Source organism: Limulus polyphemus, unplaced genomic scaffold, assembly GCF_000517525.1.
Source record: "Limulus polyphemus unplaced genomic scaffold, Limulus_polyphemus-2.1.2 Scaffold905, whole genome shotgun sequence".
Lineage (NCBI taxonomy): Eukaryota > Metazoa > Arthropoda > Merostomata > Xiphosura > Limulidae > Limulus > Limulus polyphemus.
Window position 1 is genome coordinate 28,494 of NW_013666515.1, and position 20,653 is coordinate 49,146.

General features: G+C 30.8%; 1 protein-coding gene across 1 annotated transcript in view; it reads left to right on the forward strand.

The window, feature by feature from the left end:
- Positions 1–20,653, forward strand: part of LOC106461143 (inhibitor of Bruton tyrosine kinase-like) — a 62,507-nt gene that overhangs the window by 20,427 nt on the left and 21,427 nt on the right. The window contains exons 4-14 of the mRNA XM_013920938.2: positions 1,638–1,848; positions 3,450–3,546; positions 7,926–8,050; positions 8,195–8,398; positions 10,277–10,472; positions 12,305–12,476; positions 14,037–14,160; positions 15,063–15,430; positions 17,120–17,225; positions 18,190–18,483; positions 20,007–20,152. Of these exons, the coding sequence (XP_013776392.1) occupies positions 1,638–1,848; positions 3,450–3,546; positions 7,926–8,050; positions 8,195–8,398; positions 10,277–10,472; positions 12,305–12,476; positions 14,037–14,160; positions 15,063–15,430; positions 17,120–17,225; positions 18,190–18,483; positions 20,007–20,152 (2,043 nt within the window). The remainder of the gene's footprint in view (positions 1–1,637; positions 1,849–3,449; positions 3,547–7,925; positions 8,051–8,194; positions 8,399–10,276; positions 10,473–12,304; positions 12,477–14,036; positions 14,161–15,062; positions 15,431–17,119; positions 17,226–18,189; positions 18,484–20,006; positions 20,153–20,653) is intronic.

Below are 20,653 nucleotides of genomic sequence, written 5' to 3' on the forward strand. Positions count from 1 at the left end.
GTCATGAACTTTGCCCATTTTCTGTGGTTTTATACAGCCTGCTTTTAAAAATAGGGTTCCATGGCCATCCATTGCATTTTCTCTGGTATTATGTTCCTCTGAACTCCACACTGCATTATCTCCCCCCTCTTCTAGTGAAGTATGGGAGTTCTTACCACTTCCCTGCTCCTAGCTGCTGGGGTGATGGACCATATAGGCTTCCTCCTGAGTGTGCTCAACCCCACTCATTTGAGAGTAGGGCAGTGGTGTTCTGCCTGTGTAGATGATGTGCACTCTCCTTGTACTATGGACCTAATGTACCATTCCAGATGCTGCCTGGTGATGGACTGGATGATCTTGCCACATGAAATCTACCCATCTGGCTGGGAGCCCTCCTTCCTACCACTGCCTTAATGTCGGTTCCTAGGTGTGCTTGTTTTTTTTGGAGCTGGACTTGGCCACCATAAGTCTTCACACATGTAGTTGGGCTGGGCTCCTTCTCCTGTGAACTAGAGGATACATTCCCAATGCCGCATAGTTTTGACTCGAGTTGACCCTCCATGTTGCATTCCACATTTCTACCATTGCCCGAACGTCAGGTTCCTGGGTGCCTGATGTTGGTTGTATAGTGCATTTGCACGCATTTTCTGACCTGGGTTTTCAGAATGGAAGTCCTTTTCCCATCTGATTCCTGGTTCTGAGGTGAAGACAGTAGGGACCTTCTTCTATCATGGCCTGGACAATCCCTTCCTACTGCTGACTGATTTTGGACTAGAGTTAACCTACTGATTATAGTCTGCTGTACCCTAGCCACTCTACACCATTGGGCATGTCCATGTTTCTCTTAGATGTGTATCTTTTTCCACCCATTTAGTGGCACACATCTTCACAATGGGAAAAGAGTATACCTGGTACAGATGTGGTGTAGTCTATTCACACTTCATGGGTTGATGGGTTGTCTTTGAACACTTCAATGTAGGTGGGAGTACAAGGCTAGTGGTAATCGAAAATTTGTGCATATAGAGGACAGTAGTTGTTCCAAAAAGTTATTAAGTGAGAAGAGGTAAGTAAAACATTTTCCATTTGTCTGTACAAATAAACTATTTCTGTTAGTGATTCTAGTTTGTAAGAAGAAAAAAATTAAGTTTTTTTTTCATCACAAAAAAAATAATAATAATGAGAGAGCAATACATTTACGTGATTTTTGATTCACTTTTTGTCATAAAGATTACAATAGAAACTCAGTATATTACTAGATAATGTGTTGTTTTAGTCACGTAAACTTGTAGGCCATGCAGGAAAATAGAAAATTCTATACATCATCCTCTAAATATCAGCTGTAATTCTCTGCATCTTTTTCACAGCCTGCATTTTAGATGTTTTTTTGTATGTTTAGTGTGAACATACATTTTCTGTTTAAGAATGTTTTCAAAGGTTAATTTTTAATAAGGTTAAAATCAGTATATCACTTTTCCTCTATATATATATATATGTACATCCCTACACATATTTTGACACATACAGTTATGTAATAATAAAAAAAACAAGAATAAAAAAAGTTCAACTCTTCAGATATTAAAAAGTATATATATATATTAAACCAAGTGACCTGTACACGTTTTAGCTCTTGGTAAAAATACTGTTACTTTGTTCTTTAGATGGCTCTGTTATAACTTTGCCTTTGCCACTGATTGCTGGGGTAGAACTGCCTTGCATATGGCAGCATCTTGTGGTAAATGGGAAGTGGTGGAATGGCTTATACATAAGTGTCACTCAGACTTAGATGTACGAGACAAAGAGTCGGGATGGACTGCTTTACATCGTAGTTTGTTCTATGGACAATTGTCTGTAGCAAGGATTTTGTGGAAGGTATGTTTATTGTAAAGTTCCATTGATCAGAACATAACATTTAGACTTGTGTTTGTGTTCTCACAGAGATGTGTCATTTATCACAGGTTGATAGTTAAAGTAGGTTTTAAAGTAGAGGACATTAAAACACAAATTACCGGTTGTCCATCTTACTCTGTTCAGAAATTAGAAATCCTAGGATGTGTTTTTTTATACATAAAACTTGATCAGAATAACTTACATAATTTTGTTTTCTTCTGTTTCAGACATTTTGTAAGACTTGTTGATACAGCAAGCTATCCTTTGCCAAATATCATTTTTGAGTCCAACTTCAGATTTGATAGTTAAAAACTTAAGCTCTAAATTGCAAATAATATGCTCTGTGTTAAACATGAACTGCAAAGGAATCAAACGTTTCTTTATACATAGTTGACAATCTGTTATAATTAACTTATATGCATCAGCTCTACTGCATAAGTGCTGAAAATGGGGGGCATTGCCCCCACTTTTAATAACGTGAACCTGGGTAAAATAGGTGCTTTTCAAACAGAACAGAGCAGAAAAAGTATTGACAGTCCTTAACAGGTTAACTGCTGCAGTGCTTGGTATCGTCCATGGAAAATGCTTATAAGAGTTTGTGCAATATCGTTGTTTTCGAATTAAATAATACCAATAATAACAACTCTAAAACGTAATTTTTACATTTTTTTATTTACACCACACACGTGCATTATTAGCACACACGAAAGAATGCTAAATGTGCACATGTACGTCCTCAGCAATGAATGTGTTATAGAACTGTAATATACCTCACATTATTACAGGACTAATATGACTTGTGTGAAACCTGGAATGATCTTTGACAAAGTGTACTGGTCACATTCCAAGAGAATTGACATACCACTTTAGGAAAAATTGGTTTTTACACTATTGGTGATTTTATTCAGCTAATAATATTTTAGAGCAGTAAACAGTATGTCAAATTCATAATACTGAACCAAATCAAACATGACCAGAGTACCCACAATGCACGTTGTTTCCCTCTAATTCAGCATTTATAGAATGATAGATTTTATCTTTGTTTTTGTTCTGGAAAATTTAAGTATCAGAGTGTAAAAGACATTGAATTTTTATTCTTAATTTGGTTCATTCTCAGAGTGAGAATTCATTGTTTTTATTGTTTTAACTTGTTTCAATATCAGCTGAGGGGTTATTATTGTTGTTGTTTTTTAACTTACTTCAGTGTCAAAGTGGAGAATCATCTCTTTTGTATTGGTTTAGCTTTAACTGTCAGAAGAAATCATTTGAAAGTTTATTATTTAAACTTGTGTTTTCAGAAGTAAAGATTCATGTTAAAGATCTGTTGAAAAAACTTGTGTTAACCATTTTCAAGTTACTATTTCTGGTAATCAGGTGTGTAATCCTAATGTAGATTTAATCACTTTTATTCCTGATCATAATTAAAATAATCAAAAAATGTGTTTGTTTTTTCATTAAGTAAGTATATAAATGTATTCATGTATTATTTATCCTACAAATTTTACCATATTACAGAGAATATGCAAGTATTTGCCAAAATTTATGAACTTAATTGATTTTGTGATATTTCATAATTAAATTAGAATGGAGCCAGTTTACGTATTACTGACCATGAAGGACTAATACCTTTGGAACTAATCATGAAGGATAGGCTTCCTTATGTGGAGTATACACCATCAGGTAAACGTTGTTTATGGTGGATAATTGAAATTTTGGGTATATTATTATTTCCCTTCCTTTAACACCTTTATTATGGAGTGTCAAAAATTATAAAAAATAGTATGCTAGTTTAAAATGAAATATTCTAATCTACAAAAGAAAAATAGGATGATAATATTTTAAGTTTAGATATTTTATTCGTGTTTAGTGATTAGTTTTTGAAATATATGTATGTATGATTTGAGTGGTATCACTTTAAAGTGATGAAAATGTGATTTAATTTGCAGCTTAACACTTGACATAAATAAAAATGTAGTTAAACCTACTACTTCTAACCTGAAATTGAAAGAGTATTTAACTTGCAGGTTATTAATTAAAACTGATGTGAGTGTAGTTTAATTTGTAACTTCTGATACAGATCTGGTTGAAATGTGATTACCTTGAAACTCAAGAGTTGAGTTGGTTCATTGAACTGACTCCATATTGGAGAGTTATTGTTTACTACAATACCAAATTTATTATGCATACTACACAAAATTGGGTAAGCTTTAAGTATTCATGAAAAGTCTATCTTACTCCAAAAAAGCAAATTTTTTTAATAAAGCATTTGTATTAAAAATTTGTCTGAGAATTTACAAAGTCAGCCTTACTCACACCCTGACTAGTTTGAGTGCAAGGTGATTTTAATGTTAAGAATAAGAATACATTTTTTCATCTTACAGTTTTAATATTTCATTTACAATAACCCCTAGAACCTCCTAAATGAATATCAAGTTGCTGTGTGTTTGTTTTGTGGAGGGGGAGATAAAACTTTATATTTATCTCTTATTTTCACAACTTTAACTGTAGTGAAATCATCTGTAGAAAAAGTTGAAAAATACGAATTAAATTTTTTGTTCAAGATTGACTGCAAATTCTAACAGACAATTACAATTATTTATCCTAAATGGCCTTAAGCTCAAAATAGTTTGCATCTGTTTTAATTTAATTTTATTGTTTTATTTCTTTTTTAACCATTCTTAAGTACTAAGCCTGCATAACAAAGCTATAGATCAGTCAGTGAGGGCATAGCTCAAGCTATGGTTAACAGAGTTTTGAATTACGTAACTCACATGCAGCTTGCTTACGTACCTTGCTGAGAAATTAAATTTTTTTCACTTGTTTTCTTTTCTAACTTAATAAGTTCATAATTGTTACATTTTAATTCTTTTATAACAATAGATAAAAATGTACATAAAAAAACAAGAAATTTAATACTAACATGTGGTCTTCCTCTTTTTTGCTCTGTCTTAATGAAAGTTAACCCATTAATTTATCTTAAAAAGGCAATTAAAACCATAAAATCTTAATCTGCAACAACAACAAAAATTTCTAAAACTAATATAATTTAAATGGCTTCATAATTAAGCTATATATGTGATAAAATATTTTCTTCCTTCTAAAGGTGATTTCAGTGATGAAGTTGACATAGATTAATTCAAAACTAGTTGTGAGAATGAGCTAGCCTCACCAGTAAATTAAAATCTTCTCTTTCTATTGGTTATAAATAATCGAAGAGCAAATTTCAGAGAGAATTATTACATTTTGTAAAGACAGCATATGCTAGGAGGGGTATGGCATGTGAGTTTACAGTTTATAATATATAACTTATTAAAGCAAAAACAATAGAGGCTATGAATTTTAAGTTTAGTTCAAAGATATCTAATGTATAAGTGTGTACGTCCTCAGAAGCTTAAAAAAAGGGTTGAAAGAAATTCCAACATGGACAATTTGGAACAAAGTAGTGTCACATAATACATAAAAGTGAAGATTGAGAATTTATTTAAATAATGCCTTTTGAAATTAAGAGATCAAACTTATAAAATATTAAAATCTGGGTTATAAACCACATTTTGGCACCATGTTTATTGACTTGCATTAATGATAAAGTAACTGAATTGAATTTTAAATGTAACTGAAAACAAAAAAGTCATGATGTGCACTTTGACCTACCCATGTCTAGAAAATTAATGTAACTAACATGCAAAATTTCCTTCATTAACATTGATTAATGGCAGGAAAATGCAACAAGACTTTACAACCCCATCACTAACTGGGTGACGTAATGTACGATGTCACTTCCTACTGCCATCAAGTACATTAGAGAAATATGTAGTTTAACTTAGGTTTAGATTTTGCCCTGAAAGTATAATTACAATCCAAGATAGTCTGATGATCTTGTCTTTTCTGCCAACTACTTGAAAGAATCACATTATATAAGCTTAATCAAGACACGTGGTAGTGTGTCGTGAGTCCAAAACAACCTACAGAACACACTGTGTGTTATTAACAGGAATGATAGTTTAGCAATTTTCCATTTTCTATAACTCAGACTGTAGTAATCCAAACTACCATATATTTTCAATGGATGTGCTCTGCTGGACCCTTACTTCACATACCAAATTTCAAGGCAATCTGTTAAGAAATACACAAGATATAAAATCTCCAATTTTTATTGAATTTCTTCCTCTTTTTTTATTCTTCTCACTGAAAGTATAGAAACTTTTTTGATAGAAAAACATGCTTAACATTCATGGATTTTTTTTAATTTGGTACTCTGATGGAACTTTACAACCTACCATTAGGTGTCAAATTTGGTCAACATATAAGCAACATGTGCAAAGTTATTCAACAAAAATTGCTTAATTTTGACCAAAATTTTTGCTCACACCTACACAAAAAGTCATATCAGCTATTGGTCTAAAATTTACTACAGCTTCACCTAAGAGTAAAGATGGACCATTTTTAATTTTTTGTCATTCAGATTAAAGACTGTTGGTTTAGAGCAGCAAAACTATAGGGGTGAAAGCATGTGCAGATACATAAGTATTAGTTAGGCCAAGCATACTAGATTATCAGTTTCTAGCTCAAGTTTTCAAAAGAATCATATGGGTGGATGGTTATTATTCATTGCCGACTTTCAAGCACAAATTTGTTAAGTTTTATGAAATTCTCCTAATTAACCCTACCATTACGGGTTGGGTTGGATCCACCCAGCTCATAACCACAAAAGTATCCATAAGAGTAATTATACTATGATTTTTTTATAATGTATGTGTATCTTTACAAACTTTTGCAGATTATTAGTACTCAAAATATCAGATTTTTTTACTAAGTTTTAAGATTTCTTAAGTAATGTTTTTATCGTGCCTTTTTTCTTTTTGAATGTTGACTATCCAACTTATAAAGTAATTTTGATTTTAAGATTATAAATACTTTTATGCATCAGAACATTTTCTAATATAACATACAAAATCTTTATAACCTCCAGATGATTATCAAATGTTTTTTAGAAAACAAAATTATATTTTATCTCTTGTTTTCACTACTGTATCTCTGTATGGGTTGAGTCGATTTGACTGACCTCGTAACCACCATAAAAAATTAGGAAATAAATATAAATTGTGCTTTTTTTGTTCTAGAATGACTACAAATTATAACTCAAAAAACACAAATGTTTAGTCTAAATAGCTTAAATCTCATAACATTATACATATTTATTATTTTTATTATATTGACCTTTCAGTCATGCCTGGCTAACATTACAGAAGTTGCAATGATGCAGTGCATGTGCACTCATGTTACCATATCCAGGAATATAAAACTGGCCTTTATAAAGTGACCTGTCTTGGCTGTGTTTTACTTTTAGTACACTAGTATTTTGTAAGATACAGTCACATTTCAGTTATAATACATAATAATGTATATACATTATTACTATTTACAAAAAACTTTTTTTACTTATATTAATATTTATTAAAACATAGAACAGTAAATAAAGAAGTATTGCAAACAATTAACTCTTCTAGTTACGAACATTGTATTCGGTTGCTGCTTGCCATAGGTTGCTAAGCCTTATCAAATTTTGCATGTGGAGGAGGTGAGGCAATATTATTTTTATAGGTTTTATACATACATTTTGAAATAATCAAAGAACATAAATTACTATATCAATACCATAGAATTCCACTTTAATTTATCAAGTTTAGCAACTAAGCTGTATTTGGGTATAAAAAAAAATATGAAATTTTTGAGCTCACTAAAACCTTACCTTATCCCTTGAAGTCTGTCATGAAAAGAAAGGATTTCTTGCGTAAATACTTTCCAAAGGCTCAGAGAACCAAGTGGCGACATTCTGAGCTTTCGATTGGTTATTGACACTTCATAGACAGAAGTAGGTGTTTTTGATAACATTTTTGCATCATTAATTATCAGTAGTTCTGTAGAAGTATGTTTTTTAATATTTGTGTGTGTGTGTGTGTGTGTATTACTACTAGAAATAAATAATAATGTACAAGTACAGAATTTTCATTGATGCCAAAGTTTTCCTGACAGATTTTCATTTAATATTCTTGAAACAGATTTATCAGAAATTTACGTTTGGGGATCTAACACAAACTTTAACCTTGGTATGGGAAATGGCCAGAGTAGGACTTACCCAGAAATTTTAGAAAACTTTCGCAGAGACTCGGTTTACATCAAACAGGTGAGAATCTAGGAGCTGTAAGTATTTTCTATAATAAGTAACATTGAATACAAAACTTTGTTATACAACAGAATCACATTTATGAAAGAATTGTACTCTTGGTCTTATTCACTTTCAAGTTTTACTCTTAACCCTTTGTTTCAGGTGGTTATGTGTAAATTTCATACAGCTTTTCTAAGTACAAGAGGAAAAGTGTTTACATGTGGTCATGGTCATGGTGGTAGGCTTGGTCAGAATTCTGAACAGACAGCATTAACACCATCTGCTTTGCATGGGGTTGGAGAAAGCCATTTCATAGAAGTATCTGCTGGTCAAGACCATTTGGTACTCCTGTCAGAGGGGGGTCAGGTACGTTTGCATATCTCACATAAGTTGAAGATATAAGCATAAGACCAACTTAGCAGTCATGAATATCTCTTGATCCAGTTACCGAAGTAAAATATTACTGAATTTTAGTTTAAACTTGATTTGTTTTAAAAAAGAAGTATATATGAAAGTTGCTTATTGTAACATGAGATTTGCCTCTATTCATCTAGTATTTCTTATTTTGAAGGAAGACAAGTGCATATTTATTATTAGTGTGTGCTTTTAGAAGAAATCTGTATCTCTACTTGTTGAAGACATTTCAATTTGGACCTGATCCATATCATAAGCTTAATACGTGTTATTTTGTATTAGCCTTACTCATTGTATGAAAGAGTGTCCTATGTTGAATGTTTCTTGATTGAAGGTAGTTGAAAGATAGTCTTAGAAAACAGACAGGTATCAAAAATCAAATTACTTGTAGAAATATTTTAGTTATGCCCTCTAATGCCATTCTCATACCACTTTAACAGAACAGCTTATTGTTTTATGATGGATCTTTTTCCATAACTAAAATGTGATGCTACCTTGATAGGACAACTTATTGTTTTTGTAATGATTCCTCTACCATAACTAAAATGTGATGCAACTTTGATAAGACAGCTTATTGTTTTGTAATGGATCCTTTACTATAACTACAACCTGATGCAACTTTGATAGGACAGCTTATTGTTTTGTAATGGATCCTTTACTATAACTACAACCTGATGCAACTTTGATAGGACAGCTTATTGTTTTGTAATAGATCCTTTACCATAACTACAACCTGATGCAACTTTGATAGGACAGCTTATTGTTCTATAATGGATCCTTTACCATAACTAGAATGTGATGCCACTTTGATAGGACAGCTTAGTGTTTTTGTAATTGTTCCTTTACCATAACTACAACCTGATGCAACTTTGATAGGACAGCTTATTGTTCTATAATGGATCCTTTACCATAACTAGAATGTGATGCCACTTTGATAGAACAGCTTATTGTTTTTGTAATAGTTCCTCCTGCCAAGACTACATAGGAGGGTACTTACTTACTGTGCTCTGCAGGAAAATGCAAAACACTTAAGATATTTATGGTCATATTATTGAATCCATTAATACTGACTTCTGATTAAAAAGAAAAAACAAACAAGCTGGTAATGAGTATAGTTAATTGAATATAATATTTGCATTTAATAAGATTAGAATGCATTGTTTCATTGGTTGTGTACCCTTGATGTTATCAGTATTTCCAACCGTAATCTCTAACATCTTATGAGGTCTGGCCAATTTAAATGATTTAGGTTAGTCCTAGATGCATATACTAAGCCAGGGGCACCCAAACTAGAGGCTATGGACATTCATTGACCATAGGAGAACATCAAGGGGCCATAGCAAATACAAAAATACATAGTACTGTTATGGTACTCGGTATCTATAGGGGGCTAAATAAGAATGTGGAATGTTCTAGAGGGCCTTGTGCTGAGAAAATTTATGAACCCATGTAGTAAGCTAACAATGTTCAACTTTATTCTTAAAGTAAGTAATAAATTAGAAATCCAATCAAAATGTTGTTTTATAAAATATTAAAGAATATAAAAAAAATTGAGAAATTAATGCTGTTTTGTCTACTTTTTGGTGATAAAAATATAGTCACTTTTAATATGTTAACTTTTGTTTGTAAATACATTAATATTTCAAAATATTTTCATAACTTTCTAATAACATGTATTATGAACTTAGAAAAAGTTAAGAAAAAAATCACTTTTAATTGGTGTCAATTTTTTAAGATGTAAAACAAATTGATTTCTCAATGATACATATCAGTTCTTTTATTTCTATAATGTCAACCAAAAAAAGTGAATATTTTTTTGGAATTGTACAGATTTGGACTTGTGGATTAAATACCTATCACCAGCTAGGAGTCTCACCCCCACCAGAACGTGTTTTGTCTCCCCGTCAGTTATCCTTAAAATTCCTTAAAGGAAAAGAGATTGTAGGAGTGTGTGCTGCCCGATTTCATTCTGTTTTGTACACTAAAGATGCAGTGTTTACTTTTGGGTTGAATGCGGGTCAGTTAGGTAAGTTAAAGATATTTTTCTCTCTACTTTAAGGATTTTTTTTTTTTTTTGTCTGTCTTGGACAAGTGCTAAGTACTCACATGTGAGTACACTAGCAAGTACTCGAATGATGTTATTAACTTATTGGGATTGTGGCCTTTTCACTAGTTTGTTTTTTGTTATTTACCCAGAGCTAAGCGATTATTATTCATACTTTCATTTCTCTCAGTTATTATATCAGTCTGGGTCTGAAGAATTACACTTTTACACAGTAAACCTTCTCTTTTTCTGAAGATCTGTTTTGGTGTTTCATATTTAGGAACTTAAAATTATGGTCACAAAGTAATTGTTTTGTTGTGATAGAATTTACCAACAGATTACATATTTATGTATTTTGAAAATAATATGGAACTCCTTGGACAACCTCTGTTATCACCATTTTTGTACTTGCTTTCAATGGTAAACTTTTTGTTCTTGCATAAGTTAGTGGAGTATGATTCTAACCATCAAGTTTGTTTTATCCCCTTGGTAGCTGCACTGTAATAAATAAAGATGAGCCCAGAATGAGGTAGAGCCAAATTAATTCCCAGTAGATAAAACAATACCTCTTTTGACTGGTAATATTTAACAACCATTTGACTTGCATACCTTGTTTGCTCAAAAGGAATACTCAGTTTATCATAAGTTTTTTACCCTCTTTAATGAGAAGTTTCAAACATATTGTTGAAGTTATATTTGAAATCTTGATTTCAGAGTGATTGCATTTCTTCTTTCTGCATTCGTTTGTTTTCATAAGGGTTAATATTAAGCAGTTATTTTGCATGTCTGTCAATGTTAACAGAGAAAGATCTTGTGAACTACAAATCATCATTTAGGAGTAAAATTATGGTGATGTTAAGTCATATAAGAGGCCTTGATTAGCAGTTGTTTAGTTTCAGCTTGCTGTCCACTGAGAAGTACCCATTTTGTGTTATACTGTAGTGTTTTTCTTTATAAAACCAATAGAAACTTGTTTTGTGCAATTTAAGTATAACAATTTTTTAAATGACTTTTTCCAACCCAATAATTTTCTTACACATTTTTCAGTACCCTATTTAAATTATTGACAAAAACTTGAGATCGTGTTTTCCTTGAGTATAAACACTCGTTTCATAATTTTGAATTTGACAGTGTTTCAACTGTCATGATCATGGCTGGTTTCAACTCTGTGAACAACACCTTTGTCTTAATAAAACAGGTTGTTTTAGCCAGTTTGGAAAAAATAAAATGCAAATAATGACTTCTTAAGATGTGAAAGTTTTTCTCTGATAAAACTAAGATTTTAATGTTAAAACACAGGAAAATAACATTGTGAAAGCACTAGAATTTAGCAGAACTTCAACCATAGAAACAACTGAATGTTAATATTCTTATAACAGGTCATGGATGTACTCATAGTCTGTGTAACTTACAACCAGAAGTATTTTAGAATAAAGAATAATTTTTATATTCAAGTGAGTAATTTTATTCAGTCACACAAGCTGTGTATATAATGTATGTAAAAGCTTTGATCTGTGATAAATTAGAAATATTTAAATACAGTGTAATGATTGAAAAAATTATGTAGATCCTTATTTCATAAGGCTAAATCTAAGACGTTATGTGATAGAACAACTAATTTTCAAGCTATTCTTACTATGATCAGTTAGAGCAAATGTATTGATTTGAGTAGTTTTCATCACTTTGGCAAAAAGTGGTTAAAGTATTTTGTTGTTGTTTTTTTCTTTTTAATGTAAAAGAAGGTTAAATGTCATTTTGCAAGTAAAACAAAATGTAGAATATATAGTATCAAAGGTATTCTTTCTTTCTGTTAGGACATCCAAAAGGTGATAGAACTCAGATTTTACCTCGACAGGTAGCTGGTCTTGACCACCAAAACGTACAAATAACGCATGTTGCAGCCAGTGATGGTGCCACAGTATGTGCTACTAGAAAGGGTGATGTTTATGTACTTCACGAATACCAGTGTCGGAAAATTGCCTCAAGGTACGTTGCCATGCATATTCGTAGTAGAAACTCATACAAACCATGCTATATTTTATTAGACTGCAATGGAAAGCTGAATCTATGAGGGAAAAAAAAGGTTCTTTCTAAGCTTATTAACATTTTATTAATAATTGTTAAATTATTTAAGATGTGAAATTAAGTGCCTTGTAATTAAACTTATCATAATCATGTGGCTGCGTAATCTTTTCCTGAAAGCTGACTTTGTTTTGAATGAGTGATATTGTTTGAGGCTCAGAATGAAAAATTTTTTTTAAAACTCACTTGTTAGTTAGGAGTTATGTTCAGTTTTCAAGTAGAGTTGTAGAGTTGAAAATGTTTGTTTCTTAAAAAAAGGGTCAAACACCTTTTCTAAGAGTTTACCCCTGACGTTGGACAGTGTCATTGGTAATGGTGACACTGTCCGATTAGATTGTATTTTTATATTTCATGCACTATAGGTCTTTTTAATTGTATATAAATCTTTTATCGACATATTTTGGTTTTAACTCACGGTATTTTTACATTTTATTCTAATTTACTTTCACTGTTTTTTACTGGTTGTTTGGCACAGATAGCCTTGTTGCCATAAAGCACCAAACAACCAACCAACTGTTTAAGGATAATAATTTTAACTTGCTCATTATTTGTAGACCTAGATAAATTTAGTGTATTTTATTAATCAGATGATTTGTTGCTGAAGTGTTGTTGCACATATTTTGTTCTAAGACTTTTTTTGTGTATAGCACTAGCTAAGAATAGTTTTTAAAGTATTACTCCTTCCTGAATAGTGTACTATCACAGTAACACAGGAATTATTTTTAGCCACAACATTTGTAAATGGCTCCTTATAAGAGGTTAGTCTGTAACATTTCAGCTATGGTCACACTGTTCTTCCTCATATGTTGCTATTGAGACATTTCAATCAGTAATGATCTAATCATTACATTTTATTATACTTCACAGTTAATACCAGATCTGTTAATCTGTTGTAATATCACATTTACTGGGATAGTTATCCACTAACATTATTGTTATTCTCTCTCTCTAAATTCCTAGATGATTAAGAAACTGAGATGTTTTAAAACAAACTGATATATAAACTGTAAATAATGAACAGGAAATAGCTTATATGTAAACGTATCACCCTTTTGGAAGATTCATAAAAGAGTTCTGTGTAAAATTTAACTTTTGAAGTTTTTGTTTTTCTCCAAACATACATTTTTTATGATACTCCTTTTATGTAGAAGTTTACTTAAGTTAAACTGTAATAATGTGTTCTATTTAACATATTGTAATTTAAGATATCCATAAGAGAGAGATTTTTGTAATATACTTCATATGTTTGAAAATATTATTAAAAACTTTAGAAGCAAATGATAAATTTTTGAAATAAAAATAATCACTTTGTTTTTAATTACTGTTTATATATTCCTGTGAAGAAAATTATTTAATGTCAAAGATAAAATGTTAATTTAAATATTTAACCAGCTACATCACCAAAAATGTAGAGCTATAAAGTTTTGTATATGTTGTTTCCTTAAATAAATATATAATTTGTAGACAGTTAGAAATTCAGAAGCTGTCCATTGTTGGAGGTCATTTGGATGCTCACTGTGATGTAGCTGGAGTGACTGCTGGTGGGGGTCTGGAACTAAGAGTTGTCCTGCTGACCAAATCTGGAAAGGTGACGAACAACCTAAACACATTATTTTCCTTTAATTGTAATATTCAAATCACTTGAATGAAAATGAATTATACTTCTGATGATTATAAAATATCTTTAATATTATTATATACCTTTTTTTAAATTTTTATAAAAAACTGGTTTATTCCCCAAAGTTAAATTTGATTTAGTTTTGCAGATAAACTTATACTGGTGAATAAAAGTCCATGCTATCTCCATCTGAGAGCTTTGTCGCCTTAAAAATCCATAGTGCTAGATTTAGCTTAGAAACCTGAAGCCTCAAACATCCCTTTTGTAATAAAAATAAAGCATGAAGGCATGTGTGTGTGTTTGTATGTACACCAACATCAAGTTTCTGAACTTTATTAGAGTAGGTATTGCTGCATCCATTAGTAAAATTTTTTTAAATAATTAAGATTTGTTGTAGCATATTTAACTTGTATCTTTTTAAAGAAAAGTTACCTGGTAACTAGTTTTGAATATTTAATTGTCTTTTTTTTTCACTTGAAACTTTAATTTTACATCTTTTTAATATTAAAATATTTTTTGTGAACTAAATAGCATTGCCTTTGACATTAATTTTTCAACTTCACATGTATGTGCACCATTTTGTTATACTAATATTAATAGGTTAATTACTGAATCTATCTCATTCATCTCTTGTTTAAATTTTTTAAGCAATATTGTCATTTTTATACATAAGCTTTTCTTCAAGTCCTCTATAAAAGAAACGTTATTGAATAATAAATTTAAACCAAAGATGAAGAAAATGGATTCAACAGTATAACAGTAGTGTGCATTTAAGTGAAGTTCAAAACATTTTATTGAAATAAAGGTGAATACAGTACTGAGAGTAAGACCACACAAATTTAAAGCAACTGAACTGTTTATTCATGTTTCAGATCTACATCTGGAAAGAATCTGCTCTGGCTCTCACTAGATGCTTATTTACCATTGGAAGACAGTTACTTATCTCTGATGTTCAGGTCAATCATTTTAATATTGCCATGGTAACTAAAGATGGAGAAGCCTTTCTAGGTAATATTATTGGTGGTCGTGAGCGTCAGCGCAAGACCTCAGAAAGTAGCACAACAAATGTTGTTGGAACTAAAGTAAACAACTCGTCAACACCACTTGTTCAATTACTGGAGAAGGAGGAGTGTGAACTGGTCCGTGTGAAAAGATTACCCCATGTCCATAGAGCAGTCTCTATCTCTTGTGATTCAAAGGGAAGGAATTTTGCTGTCTTGCAGTCCCATCCAAAAACAGGGTTTGTTTAAATTAATGCTAAACTATTAAATAATGTTTTTGTTTTATAAATCCATTCTTTCCTTGTGAAGTATTATTGATGGTAGGAACTAAAGTGATAATTTCAAACCTTAGCAAGAAGAATTACTGTGATGTATTATATACAAAGAATCACTGAAAAACTTGCCCCAAAATGGTAAGGGCAGTGATCATGAACTTGACCTTTTGACCTTCACTAGTAATGCCCAAACGTTCTTCATTGTTGCACGAGATGAAGAGGTCTGCCTACCTTAGATTCTATTTCTGTTTTTAAATAAATGCATGGTTGAGGTTCCAAGCAGCCCAATATAGTGTTTAAAATAAGTTAGAAGAAGGTTATACACCCTTTCAAGTTTTATTTTAAGGAAATATTTGGGACAATGACCATTTTCTGAAATTTCATAACTAGATCTAAGTAAAGTGAATAAAAGGGTTAAATCCTCAAATATTTAAAGAAATCACCAAGGCCGGCAAAAACTAGAAATTTGAATTAGCTTTGTTTTGGCAAGCTTTAATTCTAGAAAATTATTGCAACTTGTTTTTCATTGTAAACTCCAACGTATATATGTATGTGTAAAATAAAAAGTTTGCCTGGTTGGTGCTGTACTTATGTCAATTGTATATACATGACTTTATATTATAGCAATATAAATAATCTTGTTGTGCCAAGATATAATAATAAGTCAGCATAATAAAATTTAAATAATAAACCAATAGATATTATGATGCAAAAGATTCTTACAAGTATACATTAAACCACAAGATCCACTGATACTACCTGGATAGTGAGTATGATACCAATGACAGTGTTAAACACTCTTACGTTGTACTTATGTAGGACTTCTATGCCATAGTTAATGTATATTTCCAACTCTCAAAATGCTTAATCACTAGAGTTATTCTGAATAAAGACAACTCTAAGAATGTAGGGATTATAATAACAACCAGACCTCTGCTGATAACTTCAGATAATGTGCCATCACGTGGTAAAACTGAACTACTAAACTATGTGATATTATAACGTCTTAAGCAATGAACAGTTCAATTAAAAAGAAAAAAAGAAATACTTCCAACAATAGATTAAAAAACACACTAAAAAATGACTAAATTTCAGTACTATTAATGTTGTGATATGCAGGAAATCAGTAATAACATTCTTTAGTCAGCCACAAGTTATTTGCATTTGCTTGATTTGTGTAAAGGAAAAGTATTGTCTGAAGTTTACTGCTTTTTTCAGTCACTGTCGACAAAAGCGAGCATAGTATTATAAGTGTTTTCTAATGCTACAAATGTTATAAGATATCTCGCAGAAGGATTTATGAATGCCTAGATGTGTTGAGTAATTACATGGCTTTCAAAGATAGAAATAGCATGAACCACCTGGTGTTCTAGAAACTTATGAACACCCGTATAAAGAGTAACAATAGACTATTATACATAAATGGTTGAATGCTGATATCAAAATAGCTGTTTGAAACCTTTAAAAAAAAAGTTATTTAATTAGATTTACTAACTTAGAAAGCTTTAAAAGAACACTATAAAACCAAATATGTATGTTCTGTTTTCATTAAATGTTTGAAACTGTAATGCTTTTAACTAACTGTTGAAAGTAATGGACTTATTCATGTAATATTAGTATAAAGTTCATGGCTTACCTGATTTTCTGTTCCAGCTTGATTGAAATTCCTTCTGTGCTACCATCTCATATGTTACAAGACATGAAGAGTCTTTTAGAAGAAACAGACTCCTCAGATCTGATCCATGATGTCGTTATTAAGGTAGTTTCAGAAGTTCAGCACAATGTTATAATTATTTGTTTGAAGGCAAACTTTAACCCATTGACTGTGTCTGCTTTAAGCACCTGTGGAATTTTTGCGAGCCGTACACCGTATATGGCACGCTCGGGTTCAACTTCCAAACAAGCAGTCATTGGGTTAAACTAGATATTGTAACTTCAAAAGGACCTTATACAGTTAACACGATTGTTTTATAAAAACCTCAGATCTGTGGATAGCAACAAGTAAACATTTTTTCTGACCAAAATCACAAAACATCAAAGCATGTTGAACTGTTTTATCAAATATGTAACATACTAAAGAAAAAATTGATTTCTCAGTATTAAGGTTAAGTGGAAGTAGAGAAAAGAAGCATTAACTAATTACAGAAGATAATCTACTAGTTCTAACATTTGCTTGTTAAATAATTTATAATTATTTGTACATATTTGTAGCAGTTATTTTTTTTATTTTTTAATTCTATGCACTCCTTTCTTGTTGCTTTGAACAAATTCAAACTGCACAGTGTGAAACATTTCTTGATTGAGTATTTTATATAGAGTACAATAAGACTGGTATTTTTAATAGACAACGTAATAAGTTTCTAACATCATAGTGTAATGGTTTCTCACAGTTAACGTATCCAATGAACTTGTACTTCTATTTGTAAATGAATTTAGAACTGATATTCTTGGGTTAAGAAAGCATTATGCAGTTATTTTAATGTTTGGAGACAATATTATTAAGTTTTTTGACACAGAGCAAAATATATTGTATATACATCTCATGTATTTTAACATTGAGAAGATATACATACAAAAGTGTTTGTTTTTACAATAAGTTATTCTGAATACAGTTAAATTGCTGGAGAAGAAAAAGCTGTATTAATTTTTCATTGTTTTATACTTGTTGTTGAAACATTGTTTGAGATGCAAAGTTATGAAGTAATTTAACACTTTCTCCTCAGGTTGCAGACAGGGAATATTCTGTACACAGATACATTTTGGCTTCTCGCAGTGAGTTTTTTCGGAAGCAGTTTCAGTCTGCAGATCCATTATCGTATATTTTTTTGGACAAGATTCAGCCATGGAACTTTGAGCAAGTACTACATTTTATTTACCATAATACCTGTGATCTTCTAGTTGATGGAAAAGAGGTTTACTCAAGGAATTCGTCAAACCAGTCGGATGTAAAAATGTTCAAGAATCTTGAATATACCATTGACTCCGATTTTGACCCACACAAAGTTTCTGCTATTAAGGTTTGTACAAAAAAAAACATTCATTACAAAAAAAATGTAAATCTCAACAAGTTTTTGTAATAAATTTTGTCTTTAAATATATCAATACAAGTAACAAATATAAAAAATTTAAAACTAAAAAGATATTCTAAATTACTTGAAAAATAAGTCTAATTAGGAAATATTTCATTATTTGACATTAATGTAACCAATTTAAACTTACGTTATATGTATATAAGTATTTTAATGTAAATTGTTTTTGGGGTTGAAACTATTTTTCTAAATTATCAAAATAATGATGTGACATATTGTAATTATCCACACTTAACTATATAGTTCTTTCTCTTTTGTGTTTAATTTCCATTTTCCAAAATGAATTACAAGTTAATTTTTTAATTGAAATAGAGCTTCGTACACCCCCCCCCCAAAAAAAAGTATATAATTTTTGAGATCACTATTTTGCCATGACCTCTTTAGATAGCTAGGAATGGTTGGATAGGTCAGTGCTGAATTGCTTGTTTTAGTATAACAACAAATTTTATGTACCTTTTTCAAGATATGTACACCAAAACTAAGACTGAATGAAATTTTTCTCAAACAGCACACCATAGTTTACCATTCTTTACAAACTGATTGTTGATTTGCACTTTGTTCTATAAACAAAAATGTAATTCAATTTTTGTATACAATGACATTTTAAAGTTTTGCTTAGCAATGGACTGAACCTCTACTTCCTTATAGATATTTTTATATGTTAAGTTTCTGGTAATTCTAAACAATGTATATTTCACGTGATTTTATATATATACCATAAGACAATATTAACTGTGATACACTTTCCAGATACTCGGTTGTACCGTGTAATTGTGAAATTTCTTTGTACGACAGTTGATAGTTTCAAGTGTAGCATGAAATTATAGTATTTATTTTTAAGACATCAGGCAGTTTCAGTTGGAGCATTTTAGTCTTTGTTATTTTCCCAGATAATTATCTATAAGACAGTGGATGGTTTCAGTTGTAGCATTTTAGTCTTTGTTATTTTCCCAGATAATTATCTATAAGACAGTGGATGGTTTCAGTTGGAGCATTTTAGTCTTTGTTATTTTCCCAGATAATTGTCTATAAGACAGTGGATGGTTTCAGTTGGAGCATTTTAGTCTTTGTTATTTTCCCAGATAATTGTCTATAAGACAGTGGATGGTTTCAGTTGGAGCATTTTAGTCTTTGTTATTTTCCCAGATAATTATCTATAAGACTGTGGATGGTTTCAGTTGGAGTATGCGTGATAAGACTTTATGGGGTCATTAACATTCAGATTTTATTTTATACTAAACTGTTACAATTGTAAAGTAGGATTTGGATAAACAATAACATAAATCAAAGAAATATAACAATATAGATATTCTGAGGAACAATACCATTTGATAATACTTAAATGAAAAAAATATTACATAAAAAACATGCAGTTTAATCTTAATGTCAGTCTATAATAAAGTTTTTATTAAATTTGTTTATTTCAGCCAGTTTCGTTTTGTTTAAAATAGGTTGTTAAGCAAAAGAAGCACAGTAAGAAGTCTAGAAACAAAGTTGAAGCTGAAGATTTAAATGAAGCTTTGTCGAAAACCAGTGACCCTATCAAATGTGTTCAAGACACAAGCCTTAGACTGGGAGTTAAAACACTCTCCAAAAGGTGTGTTGGATGTGTGAATATTAAAGATTTACAAGTGTTTATAATGTGGAAAAACAAATTGGAAATTTTTAAAATTAACAGCAGCTCTATGTCTTAGCTCTGTTATTTAATTAAACTATTTCCTGTGTTTGAGCTTTAATTATTAAAGGTTACAAAATATTTTGTGGTTCTTCATTTTCCTTTTTACTAGATATTGCTAGATTACATAAGCACATGAATAAAATTAATATGTATGTGAGATAAAGTGAATTAGGCAGATTTTATTTGATACTCCTTACAAAACAGAGTATGATATCTCTCAGTTGGTCCAGTTTTCAAGAAAGGTATATATTGAAATGTTGGTATTAAAATATGGTTATGATTTATGGTGGAGTTAAAGGCTATTTCTGTTACAAAATTTGATATGTTAGGGAGTGGGTGGATTGAGGTAATGAATAAAAAATAAAGTACATTTTTTTAATATATATATATATATATATATATATATATATATATACTATT